Source organism: Misgurnus anguillicaudatus, chromosome 21 (assembly GCF_027580225.2).
Source record: "Misgurnus anguillicaudatus chromosome 21, ASM2758022v2, whole genome shotgun sequence".
In the NCBI taxonomy this organism is placed as follows: Eukaryota; Metazoa; Chordata; class Actinopteri; order Cypriniformes; family Cobitidae; genus Misgurnus; species Misgurnus anguillicaudatus.
The window spans coordinates 40,340,669-40,366,773 of record NC_073357.2 but is presented as its reverse complement, the minus strand read 5'-3'; the positions used below and the strand labels follow the sequence as shown (position 1 = coordinate 40,366,773).

General features: G+C 36.8%; 1 protein-coding gene across 2 annotated transcripts in view; it reads left to right on the top strand.

Annotated features, from left to right (window-relative positions):
• Positions 1-26,105, top strand: part of plxdc2b (plexin domain containing 2b) — a 61,383-nt gene that overhangs the window by 7,198 nt on the left and 28,080 nt on the right. For both annotated transcript variants that reach the window (XM_055207518.2, XM_055207528.2), the window contains exons 2-4: positions 17,647-17,846; positions 21,529-21,675; positions 24,658-24,727. In XM_055207518.2, coding sequence (XP_055063493.1) covers positions 17,647-17,846; positions 21,529-21,675; positions 24,658-24,727 — 417 coding nt within the window. The remainder of the gene's footprint in view (positions 1-17,646; positions 17,847-21,528; positions 21,676-24,657; positions 24,728-26,105) is intronic.

The following is a 26,105-nucleotide window of genomic DNA, read 5'->3' as shown; positions in this document are numbered from 1 at the left end:
TTACACAATTCACAAATATATATAAAGAGTTCAGATGCTAAACCCTCTAAGTACGTCTGACATGTGTTCTTATAAATGAGCATTTTTTTGTGTTTAGGTTCAAGAATTTCACTTTAATTGCATTGAAGAGGTTATTAGTCTTGAAATGCTTTTTTTTCCACAAATGTTACTTTAGTTATTTCTTTGTTATTTACCACTTTTTATTGTTTACCAAATCTTTTGCTGCAAAACCCTCTTAAGAACATGAAAAGTCACTATCCACTATCCTCTTAGAAGGGTCAGAAGAGTCATCAGTCACTGTCTTTTCTTAAAAACCAGTAAAAGGCTTGAAAATTAAGTCAATATCTTAATTTATTCAGTAAACCTCTTGCACCGTGACATACACATGTCATTCAATTCTTCATCCGTGCACTTAAAGGACTTTGCTGAAAAAAATTGCCATGTCGTTTAACGGATTCTGCCAACAAACCAGTATTTCTAAATAGACATGGCAGCGAATTTGAAGCAAAAGTATTTTCATAAACATATAATACGTACCGAGAGCATTCTGTCAATATAATTATCAATTTTTGATGGTGATTAGCTTTTGCATTTGAGTTCTTCATATATGGGTGATTCTCGCGAAATTAGACTTATGAGGTGTCACGAAACATTTTGATAAAATAGTAAATGCAAAGTAAGAGTATCAAAATAAGAAGCCTACAGTTACAAACATCTCTTTGCACATGATTTCAAATGACATCATAACCAATTTTGTTGTTTTTTCCACATTTAAGGGGGAAATTTTCATTACCGCAATGTGTCCATGACTGGATTTGGGTTCTTTGACATGGAAAATTTATAATTAAAAAATCTAAAAAATAAAAAGCTTCAGTGCATGTTATACTATAAACATTTACAATAAAGAAACATGTAGTATATGGTGATCATTGGTAAATAAGGAATATAAATGTGTCCAAGAAAAATTTCTCATTCTCCGCAACAATTTTCAATCATTGTTTAAGCCCTCAAGGAAGTAACATTTTCAAAAAAAAAAAAAATGTTGTAAGGGACATAATTGACTGTGACACTCAAGATTGCTACCAGGTAAGCAGTTGTTCTTTTTTCTCTCCAGATAAAAGTTGAAATTTTGTTTGTCGTAGTACCTAGACAACGTTTTAGTTCTCATTACCGAAACATGAGTTTGTAAGTGCATATATTTAATGTAATATGTTGCGGTAATGATAATTTTTGATAATGATAATCTAAAAAAAATCAAAAACAAATTCTATAGGAAATATTTTTTAAATCCTCTAAAAATAATGGTTATAGGAAGTTCAGACCTTAATTTTATGTTTCAAGGGCTTTTTAAAAAAATCTGATGCTGGACACCTTCTAAGGCTGGATTTCGTGAGAATCACCCACATATCTTTCTATTTATTTACTTATTTGGTAAATAGACATATAATCAGCAGTATAATTTAGAACAGTGGTCCAACCTTTTTTCCTACATCACAATCCGAGCACCCTCCAACCCCCAAACCTTTACATCTTTCCCTTTGATTTTGCTGTTACTTTAACAAGCTCATTTGGATGTAGCGAGCAAAATTGAAATAATTATTTTACCAAAGAGAATAGTTTACCTATAACTACCTTGGCATTGTCATTGTAAGCATATGATTTTTTTAAACTAAATAATACAATTATTAGTTGATCAATTAATGCATCTTTATTTGAGCTCAAAGCATACTGCACCCAAGTGAACTCTGGCGCCCCCCTAAGGGGGGCCCGGACCCCAGATTGGGAACCACTGATGTAGAGCCAGACGCATGTAAAAATGACCAGCCAACCAATCATTTTTTTCATGACTAAATATCTATCACTCATAAATAAACAGTTACACTCTAAATAGTCTGATGTTGTTCAATTACTATTTCTTCAAAAGAAACAAGATAATGCTGCGCCTGGGACTTTATAAGACCAAATCGCATTTTAAAAGCGCACCGCATGCCTTTGGTGAATGCAGCTGTGAAAAGAGGCAAGGGAGGAGAAAGAGAGCTATGCTTTAGTGAAAGTCACAGAGGTTTCCGGTAGGTGTCTTTTGTGCTCTGAGGGTCTTGTGTGTTTCACATCCTTACAATGCACTTTAGGTCTCCAGCTGTGCTTTTGTTTTCAAATCCTTCCCAGTTCTTTTTCCATTTCTTTCTCTTTCTCTCTTTCTCTGCAGGGCTTCAATAATGGTACCCAGTATGAGTCTTTTTCCTTATAGCTTAGCTAATTACTCATCGACAGAAGTTAATTACTCACAACCGCAGGTTTTGTTATTCATCCGCAAACATATTCAACACACTTTTCTCAAACATGACTAGCTAACAGCAGATTAGTATGCTGTTAACTTCCGTTGTTCATTTACACTCTAAAAGTTATTGCAAGTGTGGACCAGATGCTTTCCCCCTTCAAAACAGCCTGGTTAGCTGCTGTAATCTGCTCTCGGGACACCTAAAAGGATTTTTTGCACCTGTTCATGTGCACTGACCCAAACGTAAGCACTGAATGCAGAGCATCTACTGACTTTCGAACAGAGCCTCTAGTGTGAATGAGATAAATCGGGTGATGAGGGAGAAAGATTGGAATAGCAAGAAGTTGTAAACTTGTCTCTGAGGATTTGTGTGTGTGGTACAACCCAAAGCAAAAGCTCAGGAGTTGTGTGTGTGTGTGTATGTGTGTGAGTGACGCCGTGGGGGGTTAGCCAAGGTTGGCCGGAGGAGAATGAAAGTTTTAGTTCCTTCACGCGAACCCACAAGCACTTTAGCGCTCAGCAAGGGACATTCAGGCAGCAGAATGCTTCCTCTTCGGAGAACTCCTTGTCTCTTTTTATACTTACAGTATGTTTTCCATTTCTCGTACTTAAGCCGGAATGTCACGTGTGCTTGTGTGTTTGGGTTTGTGTCTTGTTTTTTTAGGTTTATCATGCACCTCCAAACTCATTTTGATACTGATAAACTACATTCCAAACCTCTTAGGTACACACTGTACTCATTCTTCATTTCATATATACATTTTTTAAGTTTCCTAACCACAACAATAACGACACAAGGCTGATTTTAGCTAGATATATAGCTATCACTATCAGCCGTTTTGTTATTACAGTTTTGTTTAGCATTCTTAAAGCAGTTTCCTTCAGTGATGGCTATGGCTCATAAACTACACAGCGTTAAGTATATCTTTTGGGTTTTGCACTTGCATTAAAGTGTCTGTTTACAAATGTGTTTTGCCTTCTGGCCCTGAATTGTTTAAAGGTGCTGTAATTTTTCTGAATAGCTTTAGTAAACACAAAGAATCATGTTTAGCATGATGGTTTTTCAGGTGCCTGCAAGCCTTGACAGGACTGTGTGGGCTCTGACTAACTCACACTTAACAATAAAGCTTTGTGAATCTGCAACTTCAAATGTGTGTGTGAAGGGACTTTATGCACGGGTTGTGGGTGGATGAATGTAGGATCGGGAACGTTCAATTCAGCAAAACACAAGAAGACAAACACACTTACACTATTTGCAGAGCTGTAAGGCACAAACCCTCTATACTCGGCGAAAGTGTTTTTTTTCTTAACCTTGTAACCTCTGAACATAGTCTACTGATACATGTTAATACATTGTAAATATATCTAAATAGGGGGGAGCGGGGGCGAAAGTAAAATTTTAATTTTAAAAGATAATGTTATAGACAAAGATATTTTTTGCTGTGGTCAATAACTCACAAGTGTGGTCTATTAATACCAGGTGGAATTTTGTAAAAATGTAAAACGACTTCAGTATAATTTCACTTTAAACATAAGTGAAACCCACCCCACTTGCAGGGACGAAGGTAACACACAGGTGGGTCAAAAGTAACACAACAAATCAAGATCGATTTTTGTGTTACACGTTTTTTTTTTTTAAAATATAGATGACTTTGACCCTGTTAATATTTAACTGCCAACATATTTTGTAATTCAGTTTTATCAAATGTTTCAAAAGTACCCATGAGTACAAAGATTAAATCAGATTAGAATAATATTCATTTTCAACATATATAACAGTATTAGCAGTAGGGTGGCCATTCGTGCCAGTTCCAAAGGACACATCCCGAACATGTTTTTGGGTTCGTTCTCCGGAAGTCGCGTTGCTTGACCGCATACGTCATCGAGGTTCTCACATTTCAGTTAAAATACATTAGAAAATTAAGATTTATTTCTTTTAAGACATACAATCATTGTAGTTTCATTCTTACCTTGAAATGTAACGGTTGCTTTTCTAAAATTAAACCCGAAATATTAAACCTTGATGACGTATGCGGTCGACCAACGCGACTTCCGGAGAACGAACCCGAAATCATGTTCGGGACTTGTCTGGCGGAACTGGCACGAATGGCCACCCTAATTAGCAGTGGAACAAGTGTTACTTTCGTCCCGACAGGATCTCCTCACATTTAAACACAATTTACTTTTATTTAGAAAAACCCAGAATTTTCAGAATGCGTTACAGCACTAAATAACCTGTAGATTGATTAGTAATTTAACACATGAAACCAGAAACACAACATGTTATATGATAAAAACATTCACTTTTCACATTGCGTGCTATTAATAAGTAGGCTACATCATGAGAATCGGTTGGTTCACACTTCCTAAAGGGCTTGTTATAGTTGTGCGTAGGTCCTACGGCTAAAGGGCGATTTATAGTCGCGCGTAAGTTCGTAGCCTGTACGTAGCTCTGCGTAGCCTGACGTGCACCTCGCAAAAATTTTAACAGCGCGTCAGTTCTACGCAGACCGTAAGCGCTGTGATTGGTCCACCAGAACCCCTCCCGTCAGGTAAAAAAAACTGCTTCATAGGTATTTCCGTTTGCGATGATGAAAACAAAGATGAGCCAAGTTGAGGAGTGATTTAACTCAAACTGCAACAAAAGTCGCTGTTTATTTACTTCCATCATTGCTGGTCTTGTCAAATCATACACAAGTTGCTGTTTCTTCTTCGTTTGTGGGTTAACTTGCCAAGCTTCTCTGATGGTCGCGCTGCTACTGTGATTACACGCGTGGATACTGCCTACCAGCGGTTTGCGCGTGTGTTTGCATGTCGACGCGGAGGACGATGCAAAAGTATAAATAAAAAACCGACGCGGAACCTACGCCGTCGCGGCTACGCCGTAGGACCTACGCACAACTATAACGAGCCCTTTAGCCACGACGGCATAAGTTACGCATCGGTTTTCGTTTATACTTTTGCGTTGTCGTCGACGAGCAAACACAAATGCAGACCGCTGGTAGGCAGTATCCATGCGTTACCACAGTAGCAGCGTGACCGTCAGTGAAGAAGCAGCTTGCAAGTTAATCTACAAGCGAAGAAGAAACAGCAACTTGTGTATATTTTGAGATGGAAGTAAATAAACAGCGACTAATGTTGCAGTTTGAGTTAAATCACTCCTTAACTTGGTCCATCATTGTTCTCACCATCGCAAACGGAAATACCTATGACACCGTTTTTTTACCTGACAGGAGTGGTTCTAGTGGACCAATGTTCGCGTAGAACTGATGCGCTGTTATTTGGCAAGGTGCACGTAAGGCTACGCAGAGCTACGCGGAGGCTACGAATAACCTACGGCTTAGCTACGGCGTAGACCTTACGCACGACTATAAATTGGACTTTACAGGTACAGTGTAGTCTGGCTGTGTTGGCTGTATTAATTATTGGCTGAGGTGATGGTGTTCAGTCACCGGGCCAAACTGTTCTATCGATCTCGGCAGTTAAGCTGTTCTGATGTGATTTATATTGTTTTAAGTGTGTTTGAGAAAACCAATGTCCCTCTAACTCAAGTTTGTGTTTCTGTAGCTCAACTACCAAGGTACAGCTGAGGTAAGCATTGCCAAGAGAATGGGTTTTTACACTCATAAATATAGCTGATACTCAGGCAGATATAAATTCAGTTTTCATTTTGCCTTGACCTCATACACATTGATCAAGTAGATGTGGGTTTGACCTGATTAAATTGAATTGAAAAAGTCCAGTATCTCATTAAAACATCAAGCTGTTTTCCCAGGAGTAAAACAAAGACGACTCAAAGCAAGACAGATAAAACGGTCAACACCAAGAGTTATAAAAGCAGAAAACTTGCTAGACATGCTACTGGGCCGATATGTTTGTCATGCATTATGAGATAAGTCTTTAAATTTCTTCGGTGACAGAGCGGGGAACATAAAATTATGTTGGTCTTTGTATGTGTTCAGCAAACAGCTGGTGCAGAGGCCGTTTTTTATTATTGTGTAGAAGAGTATAACTGCAGATGTTAAGATTGCCAAGCCAAAAGCACATTTTTTGTGTGTGTTTTTATTTCCTCAGTGCCAATTCTCTCCAGTATATAAAAACTCTGGTGAGCGGCAAATGTAGATAGATGCCCGAACAGATAACACAGCAGTGTTGCTTAAATTGTATTTGTGGTTGCGTAAAATTGCAACAAACAGTACATTGTTGTTTAACATTGGATAATTTGATTGTTGTTTATATGTGTTGGTTGTGTGCATATATTTGATTTTGTAATTAGTATTAACATTGATTAATTTTAAGGAAATAAATAATCTGTTAAAGTAACACTGACAGGCCTTTTTACACACACTTATATAAACTTAGATGAGGGGATCATTTAATGGGACCTGGTTAGGAGAGTGCAGTTCTGGGCAGTTGTGTGTTATGTGAGCTCTTTGGGTTTCTTACAAGAATTGAGCACAGCATCCAAGGAAAAGAAAAAAAACATTTGAAATGCTTTAAGCAGAATATGCTTGTTCTCTGCAAATCATTGTATATGCTAAAACAAAACAGAAAAATTATGTATAGCATTTATTTAGTGTATATGCATGATCTGTTTTGTTATTGCAGATTCTGTTTATTCTGTTCGATTCTGAGCCTTTCCACAGCTTGTACATCAGACCGAGGATAAGATGGCTTCCGTATTTGAAGATGTTAGTAATGTAAACACTATATACTCAATACTGTCTCAAACAGCCCAGCAAGAATTTATTATAAGTCCCTGTAAGGTCAATCTTGAAAATGGTTTCTAAACACACAATAAATGTTGGAAATGTATTACTGAAAAATAGCAAAAAGACTTTAAACTATGTAGTACTGAATTGCAGTTAGATTGTTAAACAGTTTTTCACCATTGCCAAGTTTAGGATTTTACCCTTGAGCCACCGCGCATGGCCCTGCCCCTAACACAGTCACCAGCATCCATTAAGGGGCTGTTTACACTTGGTATTAAGATGTGTTTCCGTCGATCGGATCACAAATGGACGAGAGAGACACATCACGTTTACACCTGGTATTTAAATCCGTCTTTATGTCCACTTTCGACCGCTTCTGTTCTGAATACTTTGAGGGGGTGGTCTGTGGGCGAGTCTCTCTGCTTTCATCTAAACGTGAGGGGGAGTAATGACGAGTTTATATGGACGCTAAATAATATTAGGTCGGAGTTCGCTGCTTGTGTTGTAAGTAAACATGCTGCACAGTGTTTTGTACATGTATATATAAGAGCTTTCTCTGAATTTTCAGCGCAATTGAACGCAAAACTTTCACACGCTTGCAAAATGAAACTACGTGGAGATCAGCCGCTTTAGTTTTATTAATGAAAGGCTAAAAATAGCGCTGTACACTGTGTGTTCGCACCAGAAGTCAGAAAAGACGTAAAACATTGTGTTCAGTACCTCAGATTAGATAAATGGGAGGTGAACCGTGTGGCTGTTCGAACACATTCAACCACATGTGCGTTTACAATACAAAAACAATCCGATCGAAAGGGGTTCGACTACCTCTGAATGTGGTTGAAAGTGGACGCGTTCAAAACGTCTTGAACACCGTTTACACCTGGCATTAACGTTGTCCACTTGTGATTCGATCGACGAAAATGCATGTTAATGCCAAGTGTAAACAGCCTCTTAGGTTTTAGCGGTATTTGAAGGTTGAGAGAGACGGCAGCTTTCCCATGAGTGGGCGTGGTTTCAGCGCCGACAGGGGATACGCCCAGAGGTTTTGAGAGCAGAAAATCTTGCCTATTTTTCCGGGATTTTGATAACTTTTTCCATCATTTAAATTTGATTGGATGGTTAATAACACATTTTCCCTGTGACTTTACAGGGACTTTAAATTAAGTTTATTTAACTAAGTTTAGGAGGGGCACGGTCCTTCTCTGTCCCATGACAGTTTTTTGCAGCAACCCTACTCCACCCATCACCTCACTCTCAGCTAGTTTCATCTTTCCCAGTTAAAGAGGAAAGAGTACTTTGAGTTCGGGCTAAAATTCCAAGCTCGGAGCCCTCCCCTCAGACAGCACGCCAAATATGCTTTATCTCATTGGTTACTTAAGTTAATGCGAACTCGTGAAATAATTAATATATCTACACTACTGTAAGTTGAGTGCTATAATAATAGAAATACAGAAAGTACAAAAATAGTAATTTTGCTAGTCTAGTTGTAGCCATTAGAGAAAAAAAACATGTAAAAAATTTGATGTATTGTTGTTTAAAGCCAGCACTTTTCAAGTAGGCGTAATGAAGCCTGTTGCGAAACATTAGGCTCACATAACACAGAGCAGTTCTTCCATCCTGCTATGTTTTTTATTTTGAACATTGATTTCATGGAAAGTTTCATTGATGCATTAATGTCACATTCTGGAACAAACTTTGTGTTCTTCATTGCCGAAAGGTTATCGAATTGTTCCTTTAACTCCCCTTGCTTTTTTAATCTAATTTTATACACACACTCTGAATACAAACACTTAACTGGAATAAGCATGAACGCTATTTGACCTAGTTAAAGGGCCTTAAGGGAGATAAATGAAACACATCTTTCTTTTACTGGCTCATGGATGTGTGTGAGTGTATTTGTACGTGTGTGCATGAATAGATCTTCAACTCTTGGGCTCTCTGTAAAAACAGGATATGACCATACGCCTGCCTGTTTACATGTATTCTTTAAGGATGTTTTATATAACACGCGCTGTCCCTGTTAGTAACACATAACAATAACAATAGAGAGGCATAGTATGCTTGTTTTTGCAATATAATGCATTGATGGCAGTATTTTAAACTGAAAGAAAACATTATTGTTAACATTCTGCTCTCAACAATGTAAAAAGCCTAACAAAGGTAGATTCATATTATTAAAGTCGGAGAACAACTGCTTAAGTTTTATCAATGACAGCCTAAAGACTTTCAATGTGGGTTTGCACTAGAAGAAAGGACTGATGGAAAACATTGTACTCGTAAATTACACATTAGGTCAATCGTTGGAAAGCAGGTGCTCTTTTGTGGCTACTCGTACTCATTCAACCATGAGTGTCTAAACCATAAAAGCAATCCGGTGAAATGCGTTTTCGACTACCTCTGTATGTGATCGAAAGTAGATGAGCTCAAAATGTTTCACGCCCCGTTTACACCTCTATTTAGCGTCGTCCACTTGTGATCCGATCGATCATGACGCATCTTAAAACCATGTGCACACGGTATTAGAAGCGAAATAACTTTGATATGTCAAGTATCCATTTAGCCCCTGTAAATGGTAAAGGCTCTAATTAGATCCATTTGTCATCCAGGAACTCTTTAAGCACCTTTTTAAAAATGGAGGAGCATTCATTCCCTCTGTGATTCCCATTGTAGTGAGATTTGAAAGGGATATTATAAAGGGAAACTGTGGGTGGGCACACTGTGATTGAATTTAGAATTGAATAGCAATTGTATATTGAACTTTCAAGCTGTTCTTGTGTTTACCTCAGATAACCTTTAATGCGGACAGCAGGGTAATGTGGCTTAAAAGTGAATTATTTATTTATATTCTCCTGTCATCAATTACTAACCGTTATGTGCTGGTGGAAAGCAAGAGTTTAATTTTTGGGTCTTAACAACTCATTAATTTGGCATTATGACAATATGTGCCTACCATCGGTTATCAGTTGAAATGCATGTGTTGTTGTCTCCCATCAAGATTATTTTTTTATCCCAAGTACATAGGTAACTGAAATATCATTTTGTCAAGATGTTTTAAGGTGGGTGTCTCCTACTCACACTGGTTCGTAAAGTTGTGTGTGTGTTGATTAATGGTGCAAGACAAGGCCACCAGTGCTTTGTTCCTCAAGGACCTCAAGTACCCGGTACTAAATCTTACACGCGCACACAGCCCTGGAACGCATCACCATAATAAGCGCTGCTCAGTAAATAATCAATTATAAGGCGACAGACTATGACTAAATCATCACATGTTGAACACATTTTTGTATGACCAAACTTTGTTTTTGAGAAATTTAACAACTGCCTTATGCACTGCCTTTTTCTGTTATGTATGGGAGACACCCAAAACTGAATATGACATGACTGAATATTCAATTAAACAGCGCACTGTGAACCAATCACCTGCACGGTCCAATAGCATGTACTTTTACTTGAGCAATCCATTGGAATTTATCTGCTGTATTTCTGTACTTTTTTGTACTGTGTAGCTCAAAACATGTTTTTATCAAGTATTTATGCCTTTGTGCCAAGAATTTGCTTCCAGGAATTGAGAAGCGTATGTGCCCATGCACAGTATGTGAGATAAACATGCCTTTATGACTCTGCAATCATTTAAGTAATTGCAGCAAAGCTTTTATGTGTGAAGAGGATAGACTGATAAACAGTATTTTGTCGGCTCAGCACTGAGGTTAAATCTTCAACATATCTCTAAAGCCTGTTCCTGCAAATTGTATGCTTATGACAAATGACTTAATCAGCATTTTGAAGCACATTTAGACCATATTTGTTCTTGTGAGGAAGACTGACTACTCCTCATTGAGCATTGGCTGCTTTCTGTTTTTTTTACCATACATAGGATTGTAAGGTATCATAGGCAGCTGTCTTCCTACCTCCTAGCCTGTGAAGGCAGCATTAATCATCTCTAATAGACATCCTGATTCCTGTGTGTGCATCCTTCTGCACACATAGACACATAATAATTGTGTTTAGTTTAGGTCCTTTAATTATCTAATGTCACCTCCCACCAAGTATCTCTTTTAATTAGCTGGATGTGTGTCAGCTCAGTGGTAATAGCGATGTAAGAAAATGACATAGGGGAGAGAGCTGGAAATGGATGATGGTGGAAATGGTGAAGAGGCAGGGCATTACTTATTTGACCCTTTCAAGGTTTGTAAACATTGAATGACTATCGGGTGCGCGCGCAGCATGGGGTCGAACTGTTCATACAATTTAGGCTTTCTAGTTTAATCTGAAAAATGATGACTTACCTGAAATGAAGTGAGCATTACAAACACAAGCCTCTTCGATCTTTGCATTGTCCCAGTCTGCACGTTTAATTGCTTGCAGCCACAAATGTTATATTTTTTGTGATTCTGCAGGAATCCCGAAAAACTTAACGGCAGACCTGGTGCGATTTTCAAAGCCCATGACACAAGTAGGCATTTTTGACGATACCGAATAAAATGCAACTCAATCTGCTGTAATGACTTTTCTGACCCCGACATGCACAGTGGGAACCGCATGTGACGTGAACTGTGTAGGGGTCTATGAAATCAGTCAGTAACAGAATTGTCAGTAAATGCGAGGAAAGTTTAAACCTTATCTTTTGTTCCTCATCCTGTCTGTCATAGCATGTGCTCAACGTTTTGGGCTAAGCTGTGTGTGTGTGGTTTGAGAATCGGTTTGCAGCCCAGCGTTTAGCTGGATTAAGTATACCTCTCTGTGTGTGAATGGTTAGTAAAGGAAAACCTTATATCAGCCTGGGGCAAAGCCAGTCATCTGTGTTCTGTCATTACTGTCAGCCACAGACCGTATAATATAAACACACTGCCCATTCAGAAACGCTGCTATTCTTTCTGTCTCACAAATAAACACATCACTCAATCATTCATCCTGACAGAAAGTAGGAAGAGCATTTCATTTCAAAAAATATGTATACTGCATTCACTTGAATGAAATGTGTGCAAATAATTGACATTTTGGTAAGTGGCTGCAATTCAGATGAGCACAGGTGTTTGTATATATTCTCAGTTCAAATGTATAGCATGTTTTACCTCCTCTGTAATTACACAGCCTAATATGTCTGCCTTATATATGCTGAGAGAGAGAGAGAGAGAGAGAGAGAGAGAGAGAGAGAGAGAGAGAGAGAGAATCAACCAAACTAGTAGTTAGTAATCTGGACTGTACGCTGTGTAAATGGTTTTGACCTTTAAAGTGGCCTATAAAATGGTTATGAACTTTGTAACCTCCTTCCCGTCTCACCCACATACACACACGCTTACTTTTAAAAATGTTTTTACTTCCTATTACTTTATTGCTCTATTATGTTTTTCTGTTGTTCCAGGGAAGTAACTAAAGATAAATTCATCTTGGCTAGGACCTTGGCTAGTTTTTTTCTTCTCTCCCGTAAGCTAGTTGTCCACCTCCGCTTAATTAAGAATAATGTACAGTAATTTTGATGCTTTTAGACATTAGAAAATTCCCATTTCTGTCTCTGTCGATAAATTATATTGTTTACAAGCAATCTGTACACTTAAATAGTTAATGTTATCTAGGGCTGCATAAAATCTTGATGTATTAGTTATGATTTCACTTGTCACAATAAATTATGCTTTGTGTAAATCATGAGTTCAAAGGTTCTCTAAAGAGCATTAGACAATTTTCACAATCCTTTAGCTTGTTAGTTGTTGAGAGTTTAAAGATGTTTCAGTTGTACTTGATGTAAAATGCAGTAAAGCACAAACATTGTTAGCTGTTAAGTAGTACATTAGTTGACAAATTGATTTATCTCTTTGTAAATCATCTCAGTCTGACTCAATGATTATTACTCAGCTACTGTTCACAAAGTTCCTACTTGGCCTTTCTTATATATTTATATATATATATATATATATATATATATATATATATATATATATATATATATATATATATATATATATATATATATATATATATATATATTAAACTTCTAATTGATTGCCATTTTATAATTATCAATATGCATATTAAATAAATACTGATGAAAATTGTAATATGTTTTTGATGCAGCATCAACAGTAATAGTAATTGTATAGGTTGGCATGCATTTACCTTGTAAAGCCTTTTACTCAATGCAGGAAAAAGAAATGTGGGAATGGATTTACTTTCACAGAAAAGAGAGAGAGAGAGCGAAAGAGAGATCCCATCCCTGCTGTGGTGGCTTTTCAAAGCATGTCATGAGTAGACACTGATTTCTACTCAGCAACAATATAAGTCAGTGACAGCTGCCTTTTTAACTCCACATTGACCTGTTCTGTATAATGGGCTTCACGGGAGGATTTGTCCCTGAAAATCTTTTCTCACATCCAGGACCATTACCATGATGGCATGGAAAAATAATACATTCTGCAAGTTCACATTTTCCCTTTTAATCTGGACGTAGACACTCACATGTAGAAGGAAATGTGTGGGATTATCCGAGCAAATTAAATTGCAAGAGTATTGGTAATAGGGTTTAATGTTAGGAAGGCTTTTTGTTAAAATGTTTTATATGCAAATCCCAATAGAGTTTTGTCTGCTTGGTTTGTGTATGGCACAAATATTGAACTGGAATGCAAATCTGTAAATATAAAAAGTGAAATATGAATTTGAGCCGACCCCCACTTTAACACAGTGGTTCTCAAACTAGGGGCCGGGGCCCCCAGGGGGGCCGCGAGATGGGGCCAGGGGGGCCCCAGTTTTATGACATTTTATCAAATACATTCATTTATCATTAATTCTGTGTAATTAAACCTAAAAAAATAAGGCTACTAACCAACAGCACTACTTTGTATGATTTAATATGTTTTGCTTGATTAAAATGTTAAATTTTAGAACAGTTTTTTGTCATAAATTTTCTTTCGGGGGCCGCAAAAGAATGCACCGTAGACAAGGGGGGCCGCACGCAGAAAAAGTTTGAGAACCACTGCTTTAACAGACTCAAAGACAGACAATCCCTGCGATTGACTGAGAGGTCTGCAGTTGGGGAGATAAAGTATTTTCTATTTTTAAACCAAATATGTAGAAAATCACATTATATTTATGTGTGAGATTTCTATAGGTTTGGAAGGCATTATGTAGCTAAAAGATGGAAATCCTCTACATTTTGAACTGAAACTCTGTCCACCCTTGAAATTCACTCTGTTCCCCTCACGACCGGAGTAAAAAAATCTTACAGAAATATTCTTTGAACATATATTTGCAAAAAGTTTTCAGTAGAAATGACTTTGTGTTAAAGTTAAGGGTTTTAGTGCCCTACAGAGATGCACGTTGTATAAGAGCAGGAGCTAATTAAATTTTGTGTCAGAAGACGGGGACACATAGAGAGTGAATATCTACAGTACAAATACAGGATCAACCACTGCATGATAATGTTTTATATATACAGAACAAACTCTGTGAACTGAATTACTAACGAAACTGAATGGACAGAGAATAAAGAGAAGTTCTGACTAGCATATATATGCCTTGTGTGTATAGTACATTCTCAAGAAATGAAATAGTGTGCAAAACAAAGTAGTCTAAACACTGATACTGATGAAAAATAGACAGCAAAGATATATATATATATATCTTGCTCCCAATGCAAGAAAATAAAAAATAGTGATGACACAGACATAAAAAAAGATATGCACAGTAAACAATATTAGCTGGAAAAACAAACACATTTTTCCACTGCTCCATTCTTACCTTCATTGAAAAAATGGCTGTACTCAAATAATGTAATATAATGCTGTGAGTAGTTCACTTACAAGCTTGGCCATATCATGTTCATAATCGTGGACGAATTGCTCACGATTTGCCACGGTTAATAAACGTGATATGGCCTAGCTTGTCAGTGATCCACGGCTCTGTGGTGCGTTTCCCGAAAGCAACTATAGTTGCAAGTTCTGTCGTTACCAATAGCGTTCAAAAGGAACAATGGCCATAGTCAGCTAACGATGCTTTTGGAAACCCCTGTGTAGTAAATGCAGCTCCATCTGAAAGCAGGTGATGGCGTTTTACTACTAATCAAGCAAATGGCTTTACTGATTAGATGCGCATGATAATCCCATCCTATATATTACTTATCTCTATTTTTGGCCACAAAATTTTCTTTCCATTCTCTCCAACTGTCCTCGACTCATGGCTATGAAAAACACATATCCTACTATGGAAGTAAATGGGGTCCACGAACGGTTGGTTACAAACATTTCTCAAAATATCTTCCTTTGTGTTCATCAGAACAAAGAAATTCATGCAGGTTTGAGCGTGAGTAAATGATGACAGATTTTTCTTTTTTTGGTGAACTATCCCTTTAAATGTAGGGGAGAACTGGGATGGAAAGTAACAAAGTGATTATTTTTCAGACGCCTGATTACATATGCATTCCAAACTATGAGAGCAACTTTAGCACGCAACCCTTGACAGAACTGACAAACATTGCATTATTTTGTCACCGTTTTGCACATGGTCCAGAAAGCTGTTTATAAGCCTAATAAGTATCGGGGAGAACCGGGGCAAAAGTAACACGTGACGAAAGTAACAAAGCGATTTTCTCCGAGCCCTGATAACATTTGCATCCCAAACTATTAACAGCATCTTTATCACACAAACCCTTGACAGACATGACAAATATTCCGATTTTTACTCACCGTTTTCCACGTATAAATCCAGAAAGGTGTTTTCAACCATGATAAGTAAATTTTTTTCTTATAACGCGTTGTGTTTTTCGTTTCATGTGTACTGATCAATCTACAGGTTATTTAGTGATCTAACACATCCTAAAGTTTCACTTCTCTAAATTTTTTTTAAATAAAAGTAAATCGGGTTTAAATGTGAGGAGATCCTGTCGAGACGAAAGTAACACTTGTTACTTTTGTCCCGCTGCTAATTCTGTTGTAAATGTAAAAAAATAATATTATTTTCATTTAATGACATTTTCATAGTGTTCAAACTGTTGAATTTTTTTTTATTCACAACAATTTAAGTTTGTACTGTTGGTTACTTTTGAAACATTTGATAAAACTGAAACTTAAAGGGGCCATGGCACAAGACTTTTTTAAGATGTCAAATAAATCTTTGGTGTCCCCAGAGTACATATGTGAAGTTTTAGCTCAAAATACAATATACATAATTTATTATAGCATGTTAAAATTGCCACTTTGTAGGCATGTGCAAAAATGTGCCGTTTTAGGTGTGTCCTTTAAAATGCAAATGAGCTGATGAAATTCAAACACTGATCACATTGATGGTTGTTTGTTGCAATTAAAACTCAATTGTGCTATGAATTATTTTCACTCTCTTTTTTTCTCTGCTCTAAATGGCAGTGCTGTGATTGGATAGTGCAGATTAAGGGGTGGTATTATTATAATAAGAGCTCCTTATGACATCATAAGGAGAGCCACATTTCAACAACCTATTTTTTCATATGCTTGTAGAGAATGGTTTACCAAAACTAAGTTACTGGGTTGATTTTTTTCACAGTTTCTATGTTGAGAGAAGCACTGGGGACCCAATCATAGCACGAAAAAGTAAGATTTTCATGCCATGGCCCTTTTAAAATGAAAATGTAATTTGATTATTTTTTACAAAGATAAACAACAAAACATGTTTGCAGTTACATATTAACAAGGTCATAATCATGTATATTCCTAAAAACAAGTGTAACACAAAAAATTTGTTCTGTTGTGTTACTTTTGACCCACCTGTGTGTTACTTTCATCCCTGCTGACAGGGTGAAATTATACAGAAGTCATTTTTCATTTGTTCAAAATGTCACCTAGTATCTATAGACCACACTTGTGTGTTATTAATCACAGCAAAATATATCTCTGTCTAAAACATTATCTTCTAAATTACTTTTTTTCCTGAAAATTTGTACTTTTGCCCCTGCTCTCTCATTATTAGTCATGTTATGAAGTACTTTGAGTGACTCAGTTTGACTGATTAGTTGTCTTGGCACACTCCCATGATCTCTCACCTATTCATTACCAATGAGATGATGAACAGAGCCAGTGAAAAGAGCTGAGAAAGCAAATAAAAGTTTAATTAAACCCTGATTACTTGACTATTGAGAAAATGCAATGCAGTGTGTTTTTGTTAATGAAATGTCTTGATTTGCATAACCATTAGGTTCTGTGCATGTGTGATCAGCTTGGATTAAAAAAAGGAAAACATTAAGATTGATCTACTGAAAAACAATGGAGGAAAACAATGCTAGAAAAAAAATTAATTTGGCATGTGCGCTCACTGTTAAAACGCCTTTTGTTTTTTCACCTTTTACCTTTGAATCACAAAGGAGCTCATTCTGTGTGTATCTTTCACTGGACCGGACTGTTCCAACAGTGATTATAAACACAGAGAGAATGCCCTAGGGTACTTGTGTGGATGATACTTGTCTGTTTCAATAATGACAGCCACTAGTAAGATAAAAATGCTTGTTGCTGGATTGCATTTAATATAGTTCAATACAATAATCAGTATGACCCTTACAGTAATAAGATTTTATGATGATTTGCAGATAAAACATTATGCAACTTTAAAGGAAACATGTCTTCTTAAATAAAATCTTGCATGGTGCAATGCAATAATTTCAGCCTGTATAACAGATTTGTTTGTCGTTGTGTTTTTCCACAGGAGCTGCTTATTCAGTTCTTCAGGGATGGTCACATGATGATGGTGTCACAGTGGAGGTTTTGAGGAGGAAGCGATGGCTTCTTCTGGAGCCCTCTCCAATGGAAAGCAACAAAGCCAGTCAAGACGGTTTAAAGCCTGAGTCTCAGGATTCACCTGGAATCCTGGCTGATGACGAGGCAGATAACACCTCCCAATTATTGGTAATCATTAAACAAAATCTCTTAAATACAGTTCTGAACAGAGGTTAAGGAAGTTTTCCAGCATCCCTTCTATTCTCCATCATCTCCGCATTCAATACACACCTCTTATGCTTTTTAGTATTTTATTTACTACTCTGGTTTTAAGACTACCATGTAAAAGAGAAAAGCACAAGCATAGCTGTTTCATTGTGTAAACAAGTTCATCAGAAGAATGAGTCCCTGCATGTCATTCAACACTTGCTTCAATGATTTTGGGGGAAAATAAGGTTCATTATACTAGGAAGTAAAATTGGTTCATTACATGTTGATTTTTGACTGTTTATGTTATATGTATGAGAGTTTAGAGTGTGTGCTTGTTTGAATTAGATTTTTGAATCGGCTTGTTTGTGATGTAGTTGTAGTGTTTGATCTTTTACCAGTTTCTGAATACAAAGACATTCCTGTATACACACAAACACCACATACTGTATGCCCACATATACCAGGTGCACAATTTCTTTTATACTCTACAAAGTCTTTTCCCTGTCATCTTTTATTTAGTTTGTCCCAAAGCCCTGAATTTCTTTTGTGTTTTATTACATGGCCTCAGGCAAGAAAGTTTTCCTCAGTGTTGGCCTGTGTTTCAGCTTGTTTAGCACTATAACTGATTAGATTGTCAAAGATTGTATGCCTTACATTCACCTCTCTTCAATTCCTAAAATCTTTCTTTCTGAAAATTGGATTATTCGTATGAATTTTGTGCTGTGTGTGAGGACATTTGGTAATGTGGTGCAATCTTTAATCAGGGGCTGTACAGACAGGCTCTGCATTTCTCAGTGTGGTGTGTGTCCAACAAAACTTGTTGACACCCACACACTAACAAAACATTGATGTTATTGTCGAGCCCTTTATATACGACATTTCCTGACATTTCCTTCAGACAAATTTCTTCAAATTCAAGCCCCTAAAAACCCATAGGGGTGGTTCTCAGACAGGGTTTAGATTAATCCAAGACTAGGCCTTAGTTATTCGGACATTTAAGTAGTTTTTACAAACATGCCTTACATAAAACAATACTGATGTGCATCCAGAGACAAAACAATGGCACTTACATATGTTAAGATATGTGCAAAATGTTTTTAGGTTAAGGCAGCTCAAACATGCATTTTAGTCAGTTTATCATAAAATGGTAAGTGCATGGTTGGTTTTCATTTTGATGGTTTTCATGTTTAAGGTTTTGTACTCGCTGAGCACATGATTCTTGCAGGAATGTCCACATACAAGGAATTATTATGTTAAAATGTTAAAAGGATCATGTCACAGTCATGGCCTTGGTCATGCGATCGTGTGTATTTGTCCACGATAAAATGTTTAGACAGGAAAACAGTCTGAGGGCCCTATTTTAACGATCTAAGCGCATTGTCTAAAGCGCACAGCGCAACGTGTAAATGGGCGTGTCCAAATCCACTTTTACTAATTTAATGATGGGAAAAATAGTTTGTGTGCCGAGCGCATGGTCGAAAAGGGTTGGTCCTATTTTTTTAATGATTAATGGGAGTAACGTGCAATAAACCAATGAGAGTCTCAGCTCTCATTCCCTTTAAAAGCCTGTTGCGCTGGCGCTATGTCTAATCCCTATTTAGATGACGGACTTTGTAAACTGAAAAACTAAGCAGAGGAAGAAGATCCCCAGTTTAAGATTAATGTTAAATAATTGTGTTGTTTTTCACTTGTATTGAAATTGTTATTTTTTTATTAAAACCTTTAAACCCTTTTTTTAGCCATGGAAGTAAAAAAGCAGGCTTTTAATTGCTTTAAATGTATGGCTATCCAATATCATCAAAAATAATTTACAAGTATGTAAGAAAAGGTTTGTACTCTAAAAATACTTTATTTGTTACAAACAGGAGATAAAGAATTTACAAACAGCTCTCCGCACGTTTCAGCACTTGGACAGCGTCACAAGTTTTTTTTAAGCATTACTTAAAAATGTTTCTCATCTCACCATATCCACAGGTACAGAGTCATCATACACTCTAAAAACAAACGGTGCTATATAGCACCAAAAGTGGTTCTTTGCTTGTAATCATGGAAGAGCCATTTTTACTGCTTTATAGCACCAGTGAAGCACCTGTGTAGAACCATATACGGGTCATATAGCACCACTATAGCACCACATATGGTTCTACACAGGTGCTTCATTGGTGCTGTATGGCACTTGAAGTGGTTCTTCTATGATTACGAGCAAGGAACCACTTTTGGTGCTGTTTAGCACCGTTTGTTTTTAGAGTGTACAATTAATCCGTGAGGTAGCATTTAAAAATAACATTTAAAAACAGATGCATTTGTTTAAAGCAAAGCATTTATTTACTTACCAGGCTGCAGGTGAAGCAGCTCTTTGCGCCTTCTAACGTCTCATAATCGGTCCTCATTTATGTCCAAGAGACTTAATAATAATCTTTTACATTCACTCCTTTAATCTTTCATATTTAAAAGAGTTTTTGTGCGGCGCATTCATGTATGTGATGAGCAAACCCGCGTTGTCGCATATTATTAAGGCGCTCTTTAAATAACAAAAAACATATTGCGCCATTGACTTTAGACTTTAGACCAGGTTTTAAGTTGGTCAATGGCGTAGTCTATTTTAGTTGCCTCAAAATAGCAACGCGCCAACAATGCACCTGAACACACCTCGTTTTCAGATCAGAACGCCCATGGGCGCTAAAGGGGGCGCAAATGCATTTGCTATTCAATCAACTAAACGCTAAACATGAAAATTATTATTACGCAGGGTGGAAACTAGCAAAAGACACTTGCGTCACACGCATTGAGCTGCATTGCGCCGGGTGTAAGATAGAGCCCTGAGAGTCAAAGAGATATGAGACAGAAATACATTTAATCATTATTGATAATCATCATATAAACAATTATATACTGCTCTACACTATACAGTAATAGTTCTGTAATGTTCAGTAAATTAAGAGATACAATTTTCCCAAGCTTTTCTTTCCTGGGAGCTGATGTATTTTTCTAGCTATGCCCAAAGCTTAATGCTGTTAGCAATCAGCAGAGATGACTTGTGGTTTTACTGCCACTCACATTTTCCATCCTATTTATTTGCTTGGCAGATTTAAACTGCAGGCGGGTACATTTAGTTAAAATGTCAGTTTCTGGAGGTCACTTTTCGGGTTTTAAATCAATTTACCAGGTACATAAAGTAAATATGTGTACGCTTACCTCACACACCCTCTCCTAAAGTCCTCTCTATCATGAAGGCAAGACAGACCCTTCATCTTAGCAAGTAAAGGGAAATTGGACCAAGGGGACCAAGCTGGCCCTCTTTTTGTTATGAGATATACAGAGCCCTGTATACCAAGCAAGCTGTTCAATATTCAACACATATTTAACTTCTCAGTGTTCCTCTTAAACATACATTATTGTATGGTCTGCAGTAATTATACGTATTGTCTACTGTAATGTATTGGCAAAGTAGAGATAATCTCTGTGTGTTTGTTAGTTTTCCTTTTTTTGGTGGCTATTGCATACAACAATTCGTTTTTCTAACATCAAATTAAAGTTTTGTGTGAGGAACTGATAAGAATGTAGGTTTTTGTGTCTTTTTTCAGTAAAAGTTTGATCCTTGTATGTCTGATTAACTTACTTCTGGTCTCTTTGTTCCTGACTTGCTGTTTGCTTTTTATAGGAGGACACAGATCATAGCTACTATACTTCAAAGACATATGGCCCCAATGACCCTATGAGCAAAGAATTATGGGTAAATATTGATCAAATGGATAAAGAGAAGGTGAAGATTCATGGCATCCTGTCTAATACACACAGACAAGCTGCGGTAAGAGAATATTCATTCACATCACACTCATTTAGAAATAAGGATACATAGGTTGGAATTAAATCCATTAAAGACAACCTTCATTCAATTACAATCACATTATTGTTTAAATATCTTTGAATGTATTGCTATCATGTATGGACCACTGAAATAGTCAGATCCAGGGAGTATTAAGCCCTATTTTGGATGGTAATTGGTTCGGACAGGTTGCTTTTAACCCATGCTGGGTAATATTGGACTAAATAAACTGCTGGGTTAAAAAATACCCAATGCTGGGTTTTTACAACCCATTCTTGGGTAACAACCACCCCGTTATACCATCCCAAATATACATTAAATCATTTAATTTATAGTGTCGACCTTTAAAATGCAATCAAAGAAAGCTGCTTTACTGATGCAAATTAATTTGAAGCGTGTTACCGTACAGTGCTTTTCAGTGGTCCAAAACCATGTGCAGAATAATTTCTGCATTTATCCCCTTTCATAAACTCAGAGTTGTGGATTTGTAAGGCAATTCAGTTACCACATGACCTTAAACAATTCACTTACCACATTCCCTCGGCTGGGAAAACACAGACGTTCTGGATTCAGACGGCAATAAAATCACTGACTACCCCTGTACATTTTGAAAATAACTTGCGTCCCCATGAGAAACAATTACCTTTTGAATTGGGCTGTAGTGTGGCAGTAATTTACAGGAAATGTATTGTTAGATTTACAATGATCAGTTAATGCAACAACAATAAAATTTCAATTTAGTGTCATGATGGCTGGCTTACTAAATTAGAATGGAAAAGGTCCAATAGAACCAAAATTGGCCCTCTAGCTTGAATACAGATTATTTGTTAACCACATGTAGGGGTGAACAGGGCACAAACTAACGCAGGGTTAATTGTAACGCAGCTACTTTACATGTTTATACAAGGCAGAGCAATCTCTGATCTTTTTCTCTTAATGTCAGTAGATGACATTTAAGCCTCAGGTATATGATGATAATGAAATGAAAACAATGTAAAACCTATTAATCAAAATGATTACAATATTATTGGAAATAACTCACAATTTTGATATTTTAATTGTCATAATTGTGCAGCCCTTTCAAAAAAAAAATTCAAATGCATTGATGCATAATAAAAGGATGGTTAAATGAAGGATCTATCTATTATATTTTTAAACAAAATTTTCTAGCAGGCGTTACAACAAACTCTCTGTTTGTTACAATGAACACCACCTATGGGGTAAGTTGTAACGTTTGCACTCCTGTCACTTTTGGTGTTATTGTACGATAACAGTAGGTCCCACAAACACACTTTAAGTGTTCATTTGTAGCAGAGATGTGTGTGTTGATTGTGTAAAAATATTATTTATCTAACTTACATATTTTTTAAATGATAGAGCCAAAGTCAAAAAGCGTGAGGTTGTGCCCACTCTCCCCAACACTCTTTAAAGGGATAGTTCACTTTAAAATGAATATTCTGTCATCATTTACTCATCCTCATGTTGTTTTAAACCTGTATGAATTTCTTTTTTTTTTTGATGAACACAAAAAAAGATATTTTGAGAAATTATGGTAAACACACAGCAGTGAGTGACCATAGACTTCCATAGGAATAAAAAAATATGATGGAATTTAATGGGTACCTTCAACTTTGTGCTTACCATCATTTATCAAAATATTTTCTTCGTCATTATCACAATACTTCCAAAATATTTTTTTCCTACTATGGAAGTCAATGGTCACTTACTGCTGTGTGTTCACCATCATTTATCAAAATATATTTTTTGTGTTCATCAGAAAAAAGAAATTCATACAGGTTTAGAACAACATAAGGATGAGTAAATGATGACAGAATTTTCATTTTAAAGTGAACTATCCCTTTAACTGAGGCTACATTCTGAGAGGAAAGATTTTCTTTAGGGCTTTTCACACTTATCAGTTTGACGTTTCAAACTGTTCATATTTATCCAGGGGTTATTAGATAAACCCTGGATATTTATAATCTGACGTTTCTCACGGTCCATTTTTAAACACTGGGTTAACGTTTTGATTTGCATATTTGCGGTGTCAACAGTCATGAATGGATAAAAACGCTGTCAAACTGACTGAATTAAAATAGCGAGCTGCCGCTTTAAATAGCCGCTTGTCTCGCACTTTAACGAACTTTTAAGTCTCCTGGGATGTCAATTTTACTCCAATTCAGGTGTTTTCAGTACACAGATTGTGATGGCTGTCTGTTGTTCAGCATGAAGTCATTACATTCTAACCCGGTTCATTTCACACTGCATGCGTTTGGCATGTTAGTATGAAATGCTCCTTAACCTGGGGTTAAAAGCGGGATTTAGAATGAAGATAACTCTGGGTTAAGCGCAGTGTAAAAAGCCTATTTGTGTATTGAGGAGTTCTGCTGAAAGTTTAAAGGAACAAGAGTATAAATTGTAGTAGGTGATAAACATTAAAGGCCTACACAGATTCACACAGTGTCAGAGGAGTTTTCCATCAACGGTATATCCTAGAAAATTTTCCTTTCTAGATCAACACCTTGTATAGTTATGTGTGTTTATTTCTGGAGTATAAAGGGAAAAAAACAATTATTATTCCCTAAATGCCACTTTTCTATGCAATGCAAGTCGACTAGATTTGGTGTATTGCCATCTTAGTACTGCAGCAGAATGGGCTATCTTCAGCAGTTTCAGCACATTGCGCTTTCCAAACAAAAGAAACCGCAGCAGTTAAGCTCACCATAGTTTTAGGACAGAGGTCAAATTTATTAGCACAGTCACATTTGCTGTGGCTAACCACATAATAGTGCACTGGGTTTGACTAGATGTACACTTGCTGTACATTTTTATGTAAATACAACTCTGTTTGTCTCTTTCTCTTATGTCTCTGTTTAATAGACTTCAATTGGTTGCACCTACAGTATATATATTGATTGTTTAGATTGTTTATGCTTAATGTTTTGTCTTGTGTTTTATTTTCAGCGGGTCAACCTATCTTTCGATTTTCCATTTTATGGGCATTCTTTGCGAGAGATCACAGTTGCAACAGGCGGTAAGTGAACTATCCTCTCTAGGGTGTGTTATGCATAACCAGTAATGTTCTGGTGGGTTATAAGAGAGCAGTTGTCTGCCACCATGTGATACAATGGCAACAGCAGAGCACAATTTTAAGGTCCACTTCTGCGGGTGTGCTGAATGAGGAATAATTGATTCATTTTAGCTTGTAGGCAAAAGGGCATGAGGGTGTTCTAGTGGAACATGTTGTATTTGTCGCCTGTAAACCATTCCTCTTAATAAAGGCTGACAGTGTGTGCTGTAGATGCGGTATGGGAGTATATGAGGGGATTTTTTATTATGATCGCGGTTCATGTGACTCACGGGCTGTTGGTATGTGTTTGAGGTGAAGGGGTGAGAGTGGGGGAAAGGGGAAACCACTATATCATTTCTCCCTATAATTACCTCAGCATCTTCAGTGGTTAAAAAACAGTGAAACATAAGCGATTTTAGATTCCCAGTGCAGTTATGTTCTCAAGAGCGGACACATCGTGAGCTGTATATTTAGTATAATGTTCATTTTCTGTGTTAAGAATGAAACAATATCACATGTGCTGCTGTACTGAATTAACTGCAGCCTCATCACCATCAGCCATGTTGATGTTTGGTACAACAGCACAAATGCAGGTACATAATATTGCTTTAATGAATGAATAAATGCCTTTATTTTCATTGCACAACCTTGTGTACCTTGCACTAAAGATTCCGAAGTGTAATGTATAAAACAGTATAATTTATAATGTACTACACAATTCAATACAGTATATTACACAATCCCTTGGTCACAATGAAACTGAAATTAATAACTTTTTTCAATATTGTGGTATTTTCTTTTTACAAATCTGTGAGCTTTAATTATTTTAAAAAAATTAATGTAGCTTTATAATCTTTAATAAAAAATGCAGCAGCGATAGCAAATTGCAGCGATTAGCAAATAGCAACAAGACCCAACTTCCAACAATCCAATCAATTCTCGATGGATGAATTCCCTTTTTTTCCTCATTTCACTCAGATATATGTCACATCGGGAAAATAAGGCAATTGCTACTACTGATTCATTATGACTTTGAATTATTATGGTGTGGTTTCCCGGACAGGGCTTATCCTGTCAGGGATTAGCTGAGAACGAACCAAAACGCAGAAAGATGTCGAAAAAACACTGAAGACTTTATTATACAAAATGGAAAGCAAAACCCACGAGGGGGAAACATATGAACAAGATAAACAGAACACTAACAAGACTACACTGCAAACAGGACTAAAAACTAGACATTAAACTTAAATAAAATTACATATTACAAACTAGACTTGGGAACAAACAGGTCAAGAACAAAGCACAGCAATACAAGGCAAACAAACGTAGATAGAACACAAAT